General features: G+C 37.3%; 3 protein-coding genes across 7 annotated transcripts in view; 1 reads left to right on the top strand and 2 right to left on the bottom strand.

The window, feature by feature from the left end:
* rab3db (RAB3D, member RAS oncogene family, b) overlaps positions 1-8,108 on the bottom strand; it is a 13,518-nt gene extending 5,410 nt beyond the window's left edge. The window contains exons 1-2 of one of the 4 annotated variants that reach the window (XM_043235315.1): positions 5,581-5,713; positions 3,762-3,995 (exon numbers count right to left, since the gene is read on the bottom strand). In XM_043235315.1, the coding sequence (XP_043091250.1) occupies positions 3,762-3,995; positions 5,581-5,676 (330 nt within the window). In that variant the 5' untranslated portion in view covers positions 5,677-5,713. Of the gene's footprint in view, positions 1-3,761; positions 3,996-4,227; positions 4,491-5,580; positions 5,714-7,172; positions 7,298-7,925 lie in introns of those variants that run through there. The other 3 variants (XM_043235316.1, XM_043235319.1, XM_043235317.1) reach the window with 3 other exon arrangements.
* Positions 8,109-8,792: 684 nt separating this feature from the next.
* tmem205 (transmembrane protein 205) lies at positions 8,793-11,724 on the bottom strand. Of its 2 annotated transcripts, none has more exons than XM_043235321.1 (4): positions 11,651-11,724; positions 11,031-11,139; positions 10,796-10,959; positions 8,793-10,076 (listed from the first exon to the last, which is right to left on the bottom strand). In XM_043235321.1, the coding sequence occupies exons 2-4, from the start codon at positions 11,128-11,130 to the stop codon at positions 9,774-9,776; spliced, it is 567 nt and encodes a 188-aa protein (XP_043091256.1). In that variant the 5' UTR covers positions 11,131-11,139; positions 11,651-11,724; the 3' UTR covers positions 8,793-9,773. The 2 variants fall into 2 exon arrangements, with proteins under 2 accessions (XP_043091256.1, XP_043091255.1); XM_043235320.1 differs by lacking the exon at positions 11,651-11,724 and adding an exon at positions 11,378-11,644.
* A 740-nt stretch (positions 11,725-12,464) lies between these two features.
* On the top strand, positions 12,465-14,280 carry elof1 (ELF1 homolog, elongation factor 1). Its single transcript, XM_043235847.1, has 4 exons — positions 12,465-12,587; positions 13,116-13,237; positions 13,327-13,397; positions 13,881-14,280. Exons 2-4 carry the CDS (start codon positions 13,122-13,124, stop codon positions 13,943-13,945), a joined length of 252 nt encoding a protein of 83 aa, XP_043091782.1. The 5' UTR covers positions 12,465-12,587; positions 13,116-13,121; the 3' UTR covers positions 13,946-14,280.
* Positions 14,281-15,343: the final 1,063 nt, after the last annotated feature.

Consider the following 15,343-nt stretch of genomic DNA (forward strand, 5'->3'; position numbering starts at 1 on the left):
ATATATATATATATATATATATATATATATATATATATATATATATATATATATATATATATATATATATACATATATATATATATATATATATATATATATATATATATATATATATATATATATATATATACATATATATATATATATATATATATATATATATATACACACATATATATATATATATATATATGTATATACATATATATATATATATATATATATATATATATATATATATATATATATATATATATATATATATATATATATATATATATATATATATATATATATATATATATATATATATATATATATATATATATATATATATATATATATATATATATATATATATATATATATATATATATATATATATATATATATATATATATATATATATATATATATATATATATATATATATATATATATATATATATATATACATATATATATATATATATATAAACATTTATGTAAACAAAAACCTTTATTTTGGATTCACTTAATCATTTGATAGCACATAAATTAATAGTTTCTTAACTATTTTAACTATTATAAATTAATAGTAAAAAAAAATATTTTGGTTTAGTTTATTCTCAATTGTATCGATGTTTAAAATGAATGAAAGTTATAAAAAGAAATACATTGTAAAAAAGGCAAAAACAAAAGGCAACATTACTTATAAAAATGTAATTAATCTAAATAAAAGTACTAATAAAAATTATTTTTACCTATTTATTGACTAATTTCTTACTGATAACTAAAATAACCCTGCACATAATGGGTCATGCGATAAACACACTACATTATAGTATGTGGGTCAAAGATAAAAAAGGGTTTAAGCATAAAAACAATAAGCGTAATACTGCTTTAAATTGTTTTCGCCAAAAAAAAAAAAAAAAAAAAGGTTTAATTGCAAATTTTGTTTTCATTTTTCTGAGCAAAAAATAAAAAGCACACATTTTTCCCTGGTTTACAGAAGACGCCTACTAAAATGTCATCCTGTGTAACAATCTCGTATATGGCATATTTGCAACCAAAACCCATTTGACGAGTTCGCACTTACATATAATTAATCACAGTAATGGTAAAAGTAAGCGTGTTTGGCGTGCTGTCAGGAGAAGGGAAGCAGGAGGAGATCGGGGTGGTGGAGGGATGCTATGATCGAGATACAGAGGTAAGAGGCTTGTGTGAATTTATAAGAGGCTTCTCTTGCTCTGGTTGGATAATGGCATGATTGGAAAACGAGAAGCTAGCCGGGTTAACTATCAGTCTGCGCTCCTCCCAAAATTTGTTTATAGCTAAACATCATTCATGACACGTCAAAAGATGAATTACTTTCACCCCAAATACTAAATAGTCATTTTAAAGCAGTCAAATTCGCCAACATGCGTTTTGCCCATTTGCAATAAAATTTTATATGATCCCTTATTCTTTTACATATTTCAATATTTGCAAGTCAGAATAAGCATGTCGTTGTTTTTACATAAATATTGAGTTACACTGAATTACACTGCGACATGTTATTCTACAAAAATTTATCTGAAACCTTAAAAGTAGACGTTTTGCTTACATTTAATGTGTATTCTATGGACATAAATCACTTTTGTAAATTTCTCGTGACGCTGACATCTTAACATCTTTGACCCGCGTAGCAAGTACCGAGTCAAAAACAGAAAACTACGCTATATGGTTCATGAATGTTTACTGTTGCACAATGCAAATGCTTTCACATTCAAGCAGGCAGCTGTGGGTGCGCACTGCACGCTCTTGTTAGCGGTTGGGCAAAATGCTTTAGAAATGATTGCAGAACCTTTAAGACTTCACTGACTCCCACTCCCAGAACCGTACCAGCCGTCCGCACACCCATCTGAGGCCTCCTGAGATGTTTTCTTTAAAAACGATCACGCCGCTTTTTTTGAAAACAGGCTCATTTTCCGACTCCCCAAGAGCTAAACTGTTGAGTTTTACCGTTTTTGAATCCGTTCAGCCGATCTCCGGGTTTAGCGCTAGCACTTTTAGCTGCAGCTTAGCACAGATCGTCGCGTCCGATTAGACCAGTAGCATCTCGCTCAAAAATGACCAAAGAGTTTTGATGTTTTTGCTATTTATCTGCACGCTGAAAGTGTTATTGCCAGACCTGGAGATCGCCTGAAAGGATTCGAAAAATGGTAAAACTGTTTAACTTTAGGTGAGTTGGAAAATAAAATCAAAAAAGTGGCGCGTTCCCTTAATAACACCAGTAATTTTACCATCAATTCCTGAGGTTAAAACCTAAAGGAACACTCCCCTTTTTGGGAATAGGCTCATTTTCCAACTCCAATGTTAAAGTTTTACCATTTTTAAATCCATTCAGCCGATTTGTCTGGCAATAGCACTTTTAGCATAGCTTAGCATAGTTTATTGAATCCAATGAGACCAGTAGCATCACGTTAAATAATTACCAGAGTTTCGATACTTTTAAAAATGTAAAGATACATTTAAAACTTGACTCTTCTGTAGTTACACTCCAGAATAAGAGTATAGTTCCTAGTTGTATCAGCCTAGAAAACACGATATAACTACAGAAGAGTCAAGTTTTAAATATTGAAACTCTGGGCATTTTTGAGCACGATGCTACTGGTCTAATTGGATTCATTGATCTATGCTAAGCTACGCTATAAGTGCTGCCAACAGACTCGGAGATCGGCTGAAGGGATTCAAAAAGGGTAAAACTCAACTTATTAACTCTGGGGGAGTTGGAGAATGAGCTTTTTTACAAAAAAATGTTTCTTTAAAGCCTAAAGCTCGCATGCAGACAGTGCAGGAAATGCTCAGACAGAAAAAAGCTAATGTTAGTCATCGTACCTTTATCCTTTTAAACCATTCTGCCACTGTAAAACTGCCTCCCCGGTTTTTCAAACCAGACGTGCGTGTACTCGTTTGCCAGGGTTTGCGCACTTTCTGATCGATGAATTGCTTTTACGGTAATCTGCGATTTTATGAAACTAGGTTACGAATTACCTCTTTCAGTTAGACGCATTACCGCAAACACGTAAGTTTCATTTGCATTTTTGCAGACTATTTTAGATTTCATTCATTTCCACGACCTTTCCAGGCCTAAAGCACAATTTAGTGACATCTCCATGAATAATGCAAACTAGTTTTGCCCGACAGAACGCATTAGTGACCTCATGTGTTGTGAGGGGAGAAGACTAGACCTGAAAAATATTGCGAATCAACAAAGGACACGTTTAGTCCACATTCGTAAGCTTGGTTTGAGTCTATAACATGCATCTTTGTACACGGTCATCAACCGCCACGGAAAAGCCTGCACAGACCTTTTCTGTAACATCCGACCATTTAAAAGTAAACCTAGAAAATCTTTTTACTGTAAAAAGACAAAATTTATCATCTCTAACCCGCCCCAAGTCCACAAAAAGAAACAAAATAGAAACAGAAATGCATTTAGTTGACATAAGTAAAAAATTTTCAAACATTGATAATAAATGACAACTTCAAACTGAAAACGGTTACATTGAACTGCAATAAAATTTCACAATATTACCGTTTTTACTGCATCTAATAAACGAAGACTTGATTGAAACAAGAGACTTTAAGAGAGAAATTTAATCTTACTGGCCCAAATCCTTTGAACGGTAGTGTTATAATTTAAATCAAATTAATAAAATGACCGCACAGATGAGATTTAATTAAGAGCAGTTTAAAAATAGAGATCAGACTAATCAGGTGGCAATCAGACTTACCCAAATTTGCAGTTTGATCCTCTTGTTGTTGCGGAAAACGGTTTTGACCTTAAAGTCGATGCCCACCGTGCTGACGAAGGCTGAAGTGAAGGAGTCGTCGGCGTAGCGAAACAGGAAGCTGGTTTTACCCACGCTGCTGTTGCCGATGATGAGGAGTTTGAACATATAGTCAAAGTTTTGGTCGGCCGCATCTTTCTGTGCCGGCTGGAGACGCGAGTCGCTCACTGATGCCATCTGAAACACAGAAAAAAACGGTACTTTGCCTTCGATTCCTACATCGATAAAACAGCCGCTTGGTAGCTGAGATTTGAGAAATTAAATCAATTTTGCCATAAAACGCAATGCATGAAACTACATGACGTTTCCTAACAAATTAAAGTCAAAACTGGCTCTATTTAGGCTTAGAGCCAGCTATTTTCGCTCTGAATTACTTCACGTTCTGGTCTGAAAACACGTCTCTGATTACCCTCGGAGCGCAGCCTTCAGAGCCGGCCATGTTCACCAGCAGAAGATCTCAAACTAACAGGCGAACTCTACAGGGAATGGAAATAAAACCCCTCCACCGTCCAGCCGATCAATCAGACCCTCGCGGGCCTGATGGAGAGGGTCTCCATGGCGACGGGCCCGCGAACAAAGCGCGCAGACCCATTAAAACGACGAGAGGAGCGCTCCAAACAACACTCCTCTACAAAGAGAGTGACTGCCCACAGCAGCTATTGTCTGGAGCACACGAGAGCTCTTCTTAGGTTGTACGTTTTTGAACTCGATTGCGGTAGCAATTCGAAAAACAGTAATTCTGTGGGTTACGGGGCTGGAGGAGAGCGTAAGATGATCGTGACGATCACGTGCTCACTGCTTGGAGAAGTTTGTAACTGGTGGTTGCTCCTAACGGTCAGGTTTAGGGTAAAGTTGCAAAATCATTGGGCAAGACAAGAAACACTTAAGGGGTTTTGAAACACCTTCCCATTTTAAGAAGAAAATCGGTCTAATTAAAACAACGTTTGCAAAAGAGACGATAACGTTACCATTTGAAATGCATGCTTTTGGATTTTAACTTTCTCGAGAAAACGCATCCGTTTCGGGAAAAATAGGTTGAGTAGCACAACTTAGTTTTCATCATTAATAATCATAATGATAACCGTTTCTTGAGCGGCACAATATCAGAACGGTTTCTGAAGGATCATCTGACACTGAAGATTGAAGAGTAATGATGCTGAAAATTCAGCTTTGAATCACATCACATGTAACATATTTAAACGGAAAGCAGTTGTTTGAAATTGTAATCGTTTTTGACAATTTTTCATTAAATAAACGCAGCCTTGGTGAGCATACGAGCATCAAAAAAGCATCGCAAATGCAGTTTTTTAAAAAAAAAACCTTTGTGTAAACTATTACTGTAAAGTAGTATTTTGCAAATAATAGTTAAAAGACAAACTAAATTTTTACTTTCATATATTATATAAATGTATAGGTATAGTTAAAATTAATAAATGTTTTTGGTTTTTTTACTCGCTGTTTCTGCCTTACTGTTCAAACGAAGCATCCCGACGGAGTAAAACTGTGCTTTCTCAAAGGATCTTAAGCTCCCTAAAAAGTCCGGTCACATGTCGAGCACGAGCACTTGCTGCGTGAGGCCCTCGAACGCTACGACGAAAGCCAAAGATACTGGTGAAAGTGGATTTTATTCCACGATCTTCAATAAGACGCGGCACAAGATTGCACAGCTGCCGCAGATCTCCCAAACTACTTCGCTACTATTTCATTTGCAATCCTTTCTGTCTGGATGAAACCCTAAAACAACACCATAAAACAGACTTACATGCTCGCCGTTCATTTTATCGCTCGGTTTAATGGTTTTATAACCAACGGCACTCAGGACGGCTCTCTGTCCATTAGCAGGAATACCGAATCCCATCTCACTCGTCCCGTGAGAGACACAAATCAACGACGGACTGTATGGAAGCCCTTTCCCTCCCCATTACTCATTACTAACAATATAGACCTGCTAAAAAAAACACCTTCATATGCCACCACCTTCAATTACGCAAGAATTATTACAAAAGACGATCAAAGGTTCAGTTACTATTTATTACTTTTCCATTGAGTTTAATTGGTTCTATAGGGAACGTAAATAGCATTTTATGATTGACAATCCTAAAATTGGTCCTCTGATTTCCATAAGCCTTTCTACAAACAGCCCTCTAGTGGGAAAATATTAGGTTATGAAACATCTTATTTTAAGAGGAAAACTAAAACAAGCACAGAATGCGTTAAAAGTTAAATAGTTTCTTTATTTCAATACTTTTATTAAGCGAAAATGCATTAAATTGATTGAAAGGGACAATAAAGACATTAATAAGGTTACAAAAAAAATATCTTTTTGAACTTTCTAAGAAATGATCGTGGGGGAAACGCATTCGTTTCTGGAAAAATATGAAGTAGTACAACTGTTTTCATTATCAATAATAACGATTCTTTCGTGAGCAGCCAATAATCATATTAGTATGATTTCTGAAGGATCGTGTGACACTGAAGACTGGAGTAATGATGCTGACAATTCGCCTTTGATCACAGGAATAAATGACATTTATAAATGTATTCAAATGGAAACTGTTATCTGTCTGTTATATCTGAAAACAGTTATGTCTGTCCATTAGTGAGAAGACTGAATCACATCTCACTTGTCTCATGAGAGACACAAATCAATAATGAACCCCTTTCCCTCCACGTTAAAATGACTTTAATCTACTTCAAATCAGACCCTAATACTTCAGACTAACAATACAGACCTATTAAATCATTAACTGAAAATCAATTATCTAAGAAGCTTTTAAAAATGCAAGAACAATACGTCTAAACCATTTTCGTTCACTTGGATCTACGGAAACGCCTTAAAATGCAGTATTATGCCTGCCAGACCAAATATTGGCGATATCTACTATTAGTTTAGTTGCACCTTAAATTTCCAAAAATAAACAATAAACTATTTTTTTTACAGCTTTATGCATTGTTGACCGCTCATTTATACGATATGGAGGCATGAAAATTTAAAAAAAAAAAAAAAAAAGATTAATTGTTGTTGTCTTGTTTGACAGATTAATGTGAACAGGGATAATTTCCACCGCATTTTAGTCTGCGCGAAAAATCTTTAAAAAAAAAGTATTTGTTTTTAGCACGTTGTTTTGTGTGTAAATATACCAACAAAATCTAACATTCAAAATATCAACAAAACTACAATAGCATAAATGATGTTTGCATTTTTTAAAATAACGCCGTTTTGATTTAAACCTCATAGGAATATCTGGCCTCATTGCAAGTGCATCACAGTACATGCATATTTTTGGCCCACAACACTGAAGTGATCAGATTTAGATATCAGATCTCTCCACAAACAACAAGACCAATATTCACCTCAGCTGTTTTGAATGTCCTTATCAAGCGTGTCACAGACCAGCGATCTGTGACTTCACGGCTTACACCAGAGGGCCAAATGGTGTTTTTGAGGGCCAGGGTCTCTGGTTACTATGGCACTGATATGTCTATTGATCGTCTGGCAGATGTCCACCAACAACTGTGCTCCAGCTGAACGGAATTAAACAAAACTCATTCACTGCAGACTGATTCGAAGGCGACAATCACACAGTACACTTCATAAAAGAAATAACATCTAATGAATACGACTAAATAACGTTATTTAATATAAGCTGAACCTCCTTCGTCCAGGTTTAATGCATGAGTGAAGGAGGTTTAGCATATAATAAAAAGTGATTACAAGAAAAAAACAACAGCAGCAACTTTTTCCCTAACACACACACACACACACACACAAAACGTACAGTATAAGACAATACTTTGATGTGTACCATGGTATTTTAAAAAAAACGATACTGTGGCAGAGCCATTGTAGCCAAAATGTGCCAGAATTTTTACAAAATATCTGTTCGGTTCTCACTCTAAATCCGGACTGAATTCGAATCTTCGCTCTCTCTGAGCGTTCTGAACTATTTCAAAGAACAACAACGTCATAATCGCGATGGCTTTATGAACAAAATCGGCGCATATCTTTCAGCGTGACCCAAAGCTCATGAAGCTTGACCCATCCGGAGTCAGAGAAAGGTGTCTATGACTCTCAAACGCAAAAAAAAAAAAAAATAAAGTTCTTACCTTCACACGGATACTCGGAGTTTTATCTAGTGCTCCGGTAAAGCCACCGGCACTTCCCTCTCCTGGCGTGGAAACGCGTATGTAACACACTCGTTCGGTGTGTGTGTGTGTGTGTGTGTGTGTGAGGGAGCTCCCGGATCTGAAGTGTTTACACAGCAGCTTCCAGCTCCGTCCTGAACAGCAGTTCTTTTTCTTCCTCTTTACACTTTTCTGCAAAAATGGGCAAATTTATCTAACACCAGAAAGGCCTCTGTAAATGTACAACTCCATTGCTTTATTTGAAAGCAATTTAATTCGAGCTAACAACCAGGATGCAGAATTGGCAATAAAATTTTTAAGTAAAAATTAAATAAAACGCTGTATCTGAAATAAAACAAAAGCTTGAATAGATAGGCAAGACTTGATTAAATTACTTTTTTTCATTAAATTACCATTTTTCTTTCATCGTTTCATTACTGAGGGGGTGTCCACGCAAAAACACTCCATTTCCCAGAATGCCCTTACATCCTGCGAGTTGTGGAGAACTTACTTCAAATTCCAATTTATGAAATTAAAATCTAGTTTCATTAATTCGGTCTGTAAATGGCGCCTTAATACGTCACAATTATACACAAAAAGTATTTAACATTTTGTAAACGAGGCATTATCGAGGCCCAATTAACGAAACTGTATTCGTTACAGGATACTCCCATCTCTTGCTTTTATTCGTCTCACTGAAGCCTGGGCAGTATTCAGATTTATGAGCTTAAAACAGTAACCAGAAATAAAAACATTGACAAAGCTTCTTAATAGATGTGTGCAACTGCTCTTTCGGAGCACTTCAGAGTAAATTGCACTTACTTTTTAAAATGAAAAACTCAACACACACACGTTTGCTGCGTCTTTATAGGAACAAATGCTTTTTCAAGGTCGATTAAAATATCTGTCCGTTTTCAGTACACACAAGCAACGTTTGTACTGTCATTATTAACATGGAAATTGATTAAACAAACTGTAAAGATGAACAAATCTTCACAACAAAGGCTTGAAAATGTAGAAAAAAAAGCAACGTGAATCACATTTGTGTGTCTTCAATCTTCTCCGTCCTCCACGTCCAGCGATAAAAGAGTTTGCTTTGCTGGTCAAACATCAAGTTTACAGAGAAGATCAAAGGTTCAGTTACTATTCATTGCTTTTGCACGGAGCTTAATTGCAATTTTAGTGTCATTCATTCTATTGGGAATGTAAACAGCATTTTGTGATAGACAAATCTAAAACTGATCCTCTCGTTGTTCACAAACAGCCCTCTGGTGGAAAACACATGCATTGTTCACATTGTGAAAAAGTGAGGCAAAAACAAATGACAGTGGATACTTCAACAAATTAAAACAATCATAAACGGCTATATTATCACTACTGTATCTTTAAATAGACAGTCTGTTTATTATAAACAAAAGATTCAATGCAAATTACCCAGTTTGAAGCATTTTGAAAGTAAGGAGAAATACTGCTAACGTACATAATAGCATCTTTTCGTATGGCTGGGCGTGTTTACGCAATCATAAACCCCAAAATATATGCGTTTCATACATTTTCGGAGCGATTCACAATCATGCAGAATGATTTAAAAAGGAAAGCCACTGACAAACTGAGCTGAAACCCGGGCACGGATAAAACGGATCGGACTTCGCTTTTAAAGACGGTGTGAATGCAAAAACCTACTTTTGATTCGGTTCGGTTGCATCTGAATTTTGTTCTTTTAACTTTAAAAGAAGGCTAAACATTTTTGTACAAAAATTAGAAGCGTTATCGTTATACAAAACAGACAGAGAGGACATACACAAGACAAGTATCTGTCAGACTCGACTCTCATATAGTTCCCAGGTGAAGGGCCAGGTAAATGAGGTTGACTGTAATGGAGAAAAAGCCTATAAGGTTGCAGAGGCTGGACAGACCATGGTAGCGGTAGAAGGTGGTCCTGTGCTCCTTGTACTTTGGGTCCTTCTCGCGTAGTTTGGCGTATCCTTCCTTATTGGAGCTCATACCCACCTGATTCCCCAGACCGTGCTCCCTCTCGATCCCCTGCATGACCAGCATGCACTCCGTGGCAGACGGACCGAACCACTGCGCATTCAGGCCGGCCATGATCACGGCCACGAAGAACAGGCTCATCTGCGCAGAAAAAAACGACAGCGGGAGGCGTTTAACGGCCTCGACTGCAGATGCGTTCGTTTCTTCATCAGAGCAGATTTGGAGAAAGGCAGCGTCGCGTCGCTCGCTCGGCGTTGGACCCTCTGCGGTGAATGGGTGCCGTCAAAATGAGGATTAAAACGACAAGTGATCCGCACCACTCCGGTCCGTCGGTTATGAAACAAATCCACCATTAAAGGCTTTTTAAATGTTAAACAAAATCGCATCCAGCTTAAATATGAGACCTCTATCCATATCACCGCTGAAAAAGTCACCTCATCTGAATCAGGAGAGAAATATATGCACACTGCTTACAGGCCAGTTCTAAGCAAACGTGTTTTAATGCAAAGAATGCATTTTTAAATATCATCACAGTTACGGTCTCATATTTTAGCCAGAAGCTATTGTTGTTAATGTTACGTTATAATGGACTTTCGATGGATTGCAGTGGTGTGGATTACTTGCATACTTTTTTTAAAATCAGCTTTTTGGATTCCGACGGCACCCATTTACTGCAGAGCGAAGTTACGTAAAAGTTAAATACCTCCAAATCTGTTCTGACGAAGAAACCAATTCAGTTCTTGGACGGCCTATTCCCAAAATCATTCGCATAAATGAATGCCCAGCGAGCATTCGCTTTTTTGGGGGTATAAACGATTTAATGAATCATGCAGACTCAAGTTAACGAATCGTAAGGTCACCTGCACGCTCTCGTGCCAGTCCAGCAGTTCTCTAGGGTGGTACACGGCGTATATGGCCAGACTGACCGCGTTGGCACCCAGCAGGAAGTAGAAGTAAAATGGGAATAACTTGCTCTGCACGAGGCCGAACGTGTGCATGGATACCTGGGAAATCAGCACAAAACCTGGAAGGACGAAGAAGCGCATGTTGAATGTTTTACCAGTGCATCATAACACTCATGCGTGTTAAATTTACCTGCTATGAAAGACACCCACACCTGCATTCCCCAGGTGAAGGAAATGACCAGAAGGTGAAGCACTTTCACAAAGTCGGTGGGATCTCCCTCGGTAGCCATAGTCAACTTCTGAAAAGTTAATAAATGAATTCAAGTTTAAAAAGAAGACAACCCACACACAAAAACAGGCTCCATCTTAAACATTTCACGCTCTAGTGCGTTTCACAAATAATATCTCACGCCATTATGAGCGCATATGCATGTGAGAGCAGATAAGAGGTTTTTTTTTGAGCATGCACTGATGTTGATAAGATTGTCGAGAAGAACAGACTATTGAGGCTGTGGTCCCCGCGCGTAAAAACCTCACCGATGATCCCGATCGGTCGCGCTCTCGGGTCCGCTGATCTAATTTGCGTCAGTTTACTTTCTGTCCAGTTATTAATGAAATTTCATCAGCGCGTTTCAAGACTTCCGCGATAGTCGTTCGCGCAATTTCTGTTCCTTACGCAAGCGGTGACACACTGAAGCTGTTTCCTTCTCGGAGTGAATAGTGTCGCTCTATAGCAAAAGCGTGCCCGAGTTCATGCGTCTCTTTGTGCGGGTCTTTCTGCGATCACTTCCGAAGAAAACTGGTACTTACCTTCTGCTCTAAATATCTGCTGCTCGTGTGAGTCGCTCGATATCACGCTGTTAGTCCCGCCCCCGTGATCCCGCCACCCAATCACGCTCTACTATTCAAAAGAATGGACTTTTTTTTAGCCAATCACGATGCAAGGAGCTGCCTGTCTAAATGATCACAAATTAAGTATAAAGAAACATTAAATCAGTACTACGTTTGGAATACCTTTTATAACATTATTAATATTATGAATCAGCGGTTGTTTTGTTTATGTTTTGCGTTTAAATTTAAATTTTAAATAATTTTTTGTCAGTTTATTAGTTTTTTAAAAAATGTGTTCTATTTATTTTATTGAATTTTTTGGAACTTGAACTTAAACTTTCTTATGTTAGTTGCCAATAAAAAATTATATATAGCCTACTATTAGACCGGCTTTGATGTGGAATATGGTTTAGTGCTCTAAAACAGTACGAAACAAACACTAAATACAACACAGTATAGATAGATAGATAGATAGATAGATAGATAGATAGATAGATAGATAGATAGATAGATAGATAGATAGATAGATAGATAGATAGATAGATAGAACGGTTAAATTATGGTTTGTTCGTTGCAGTTCTGATGTTTAACGATAGGGGTCAGAGCTGATTGTCACTTAAACAGAAGAAACATATTAAACCAAGCCTCTGGCATAAAAAAGAGAATTGTTTTGGAATAAAAAAAATGCACATGCGCAAATAAAATTCTCCGAAATTGTGGGTTGTTTTCTCTCACGAAAAGGAAGCGTTTTGAACTGCGGTGTAGTTCCGGTGTCGTCCGTCAGAGGGCGCTCTGAGCCGATCCGCGGTTAAACTACAGCGACGTTTGACCGACCGGAAGTGAACCTTCTGTTTATTCTTTGCGGGCTCTGTGTGCTGATTTTCCTCGAGATTCGTCTCACGTTAATCGCGGTTTGGTAAGAGATTTCTTAATCCCCAGGAAGAATAATGCCTTTCTTTAAAGGTTTATATGGCTATACGTTACGTATCGTCGGTGTTTCGACCGTACGGTTTACGCGGGATTTCATTGTTTTTCCATGCTGCTGTTTGTTTTTGTGTGTTTCGATATTTCCTTTAGATCCTCTAAATACCACGGTGTTAAAACTAAATAAACACAAACATTAAAAAACATGCCAGCTAGATGTACACCAGTTTAAGTGTAAAATTGTATTGTAGTTTACGTTTGCTTTAAGACAAAGTGCATTAAGTGGGTTATTCTGTTGTTAGAAGGAATGCCCGTTAATTTTACGTTATTTTAGACGCTAAATGTTATTGTCTGAAGGTTACCATTCTCTGTGTTTATGTTGTAAACCTCATTATTGCGAAAGCAGGCTGCTCCTGTTGACTGTGTCTGTTTGACACAAGCGGCTCCTTCGCCTGATGTTCGCAGGTTGCTTTAAAGTATACTTCGGTCTCGTTTTCTTTCTGCTTTCTCCTCCGTGAAGCAAAAGATGGGACGCAGAAAGTCGAAGAGAAAACCCCCTCCCAAGAAAAAGATGACGGGAAACCTGGACACCCAGTTTACCTGCCCCTTCTGTAACCACGAGAAGTCATGCGACGTTAAGATGTAAGAATAAAACCCCTTGAGTGTTACCTAAAGATCTGCTAGAGTTGACCGAACCGTCCCTGATGCACAACTCTTCTGTTTTATTCCAGGGAACGAAGTCGAAATACGGGGATAATATCCTGTACTGTGTGTCTAGAGGAATTTCAGACACCAATAACTTGTATCCTTCTCGACATTTGATGAGTTGTAAGAGTATGATTAACTATATATATATATATATATATATATATATATATATATATATATATATATATATATATATATATATATATATATATGTGTGTGTATATATATATATGATGTATATATGTGTGTGTGTGTGTATATATATATATATATGTGTGTATGTATATATATATATATATATATATATATATATATATATATATATATATATATATATATATATATATCCATCCATCCATCCATCCAAGACATATCTTGTGAATGGGTGCCGTCAAAACATCATAATAACACACAAGTAATGCACACCACTCCAGGCCATCGGTTAATGTCTTACGAAGTTAAAAGCTGAGGGTACATAAAGAAAAGTGTCTTAATTAACACGTCTCTGTTAACCTTTTTAAGCAGATTTTGGGGGTGGATCATTTGTTGTCGGTCTTGTCCTTAATCGCTCCCTCAGATCTGTCGGAGCCGGTGGACGTGTACAGTGATTGGATAGATGCTTGTGAAGCGGCCAATCAGTAGTTTCAGACGTCACAGACGACCAAATACGCTTAAAGACTCTTGTTTGTTTTTAAAACTCCTGTATTGATTCACCGATCGGTTTTGTGTTGAAGCTGAAAGAATCGTCTAATAAAGCCACAGATGGAGGTTCAGGCGACGCTGAGATGAGGATGATTTCAAATCCAGCCTTTTCCCTTTGATTGGTGTTACAGAAAATGCAACAGGCGCGATTAATTTAGAAAAAAAGCTGTTCTCGATGTCTTTTCGGTTTGTTCCTAATCCTTCAGTTTGTCATGTTTATTTTACAATTTAGGTTTTTATAAGACCATGTAGTGTCAATAAACATTTGCATATTTTCTGTGTTCCGTTTCTGTCGTGGAAAAGTTTTCAACCAGTGCTCGTGGATATAATAAAGAGAAGTCATTTGAAAATAGTGATTTATTAGTTTTCACTTGCTCAGCCTTTGTTGGTAAGCCTTATAAATAAAGACGTCAGAAGCATTAACGCAAGAGGGACACGCTGCATCACCTTCAGTGAGAAACAAACATAATTCACCGTCGCATGATCTCGTGTTCAGCCGTAATGAAACTCCTTAACACTGACAGAAATGAAATTTGAGAGACTTTTGGATCGATTTGCACGAGGGTGAGATCTAGTCGTGTCTGAAATTTTTTTTTAAATAGCTGAATATATTAACTCTGCACATTAAAACCTGCTTTATACGTGGATCGTGAGCAGGTCTCGCCCGGCTGGGAGTGGCATCACTTGCATATACGCAGGTTTACTAAAATCATTTCCATATAACTATTGGTAGGGAGCTGTTTTTCTTAAAAAAAAAAAAAAAAAAAAAAAAAGACATTTTAAGGTATTTTCACAGTATGATTAGGTATTTAAAAAAAAACGACAGTAGTTCTCTGTATGTCTGTCTACTCTTTTTGTGAGTTTACTAAACTGAATCAAAAAAAAAAAAGCCCCAAATCCTCCCTATATACTGCCTTAAGTAATAATAAAAATCACTTCATTAAAATAATGCAGATAAACTGCTTGAAATACTCATGTGCACTACAAAAGACATGTACTCCTCACTTCATCGGCTTGAGGTTTTGGCTTCCTCTCCACAAGCAATGTTTTGTGTTTCCCCCCGACAGGACGTGGAGGACAAGCCCGGGATCAACATCCTCCGGCGGCGCTCCCGTCAGACAAACACCAACGACACGAAACGCACCTGAAATTGGCGAATCAGAATTGCCCGAGAAGCACGAGCAGGTGTGCTTTTAAATTGTCACGCGAGACGACGGCGTTTCAATGTCGTTTTGAAGCGCGTGGCTGAATGACGGCGTCCACAAAGAACATCCAGACCAACTCTCAGAGGCAGTAGTTAAAGTACGTTCGGGATTCTTCGGGAAATTGGCAGCAGTG

Source organism: Puntigrus tetrazona, chromosome 3 (assembly GCF_018831695.1).
Source record: "Puntigrus tetrazona isolate hp1 chromosome 3, ASM1883169v1, whole genome shotgun sequence".
Taxonomy (NCBI): domain Eukaryota; kingdom Metazoa; phylum Chordata; class Actinopteri; order Cypriniformes; family Cyprinidae; genus Puntigrus; species Puntigrus tetrazona.

What these genes read in the sequence shown, in the direction of transcription:
- elof1 (XM_043235847.1), top strand. Translation starts at nt 13,122, where the DNA reads ATGGGACGCAGAAAGTCGAAGAGAAAACCCCCTCCCAAGAAAAAGATG. An exon ending in AAGTCATGCGACGTTAAGAT is followed by an intron (nt 13,238 to 13,326) that starts GTAAGAATAAAA and finishes GTTTTATTCCAG; the next exon opens with GGAACGAAGTCGAAATACGG. An exon ending in ATTTCAGACACCAATAACTT is followed by an intron (nt 13,398 to 13,880) that starts GTATCCTTCTCG and finishes TCGCTCCCTCAG; the next exon opens with ATCTGTCGGAGCCGGTGGAC.
- tmem205 (XM_043235321.1), bottom strand. Translation starts at nt 11,130, where the DNA reads ATGGCTACCGAGGGAGATCCCACCGACTTTGTGAAAGTGCTTCACCTT. An exon ending in GTGGGTGTCTTTCATAGCAG is followed by an intron (nt 10,960 to 11,030) that starts GTAAATTTAACA and finishes TCGTCCTTCCAG; the next exon opens with GTTTTGTGCTGATTTCCCAG. An exon ending in ACTGGCACGAGAGCGTGCAG is followed by an intron (nt 10,077 to 10,795) that starts GTGACCTTACGA and finishes TTTTCTGCGCAG; the next exon opens with ATGAGCCTGTTCTTCGTGGC.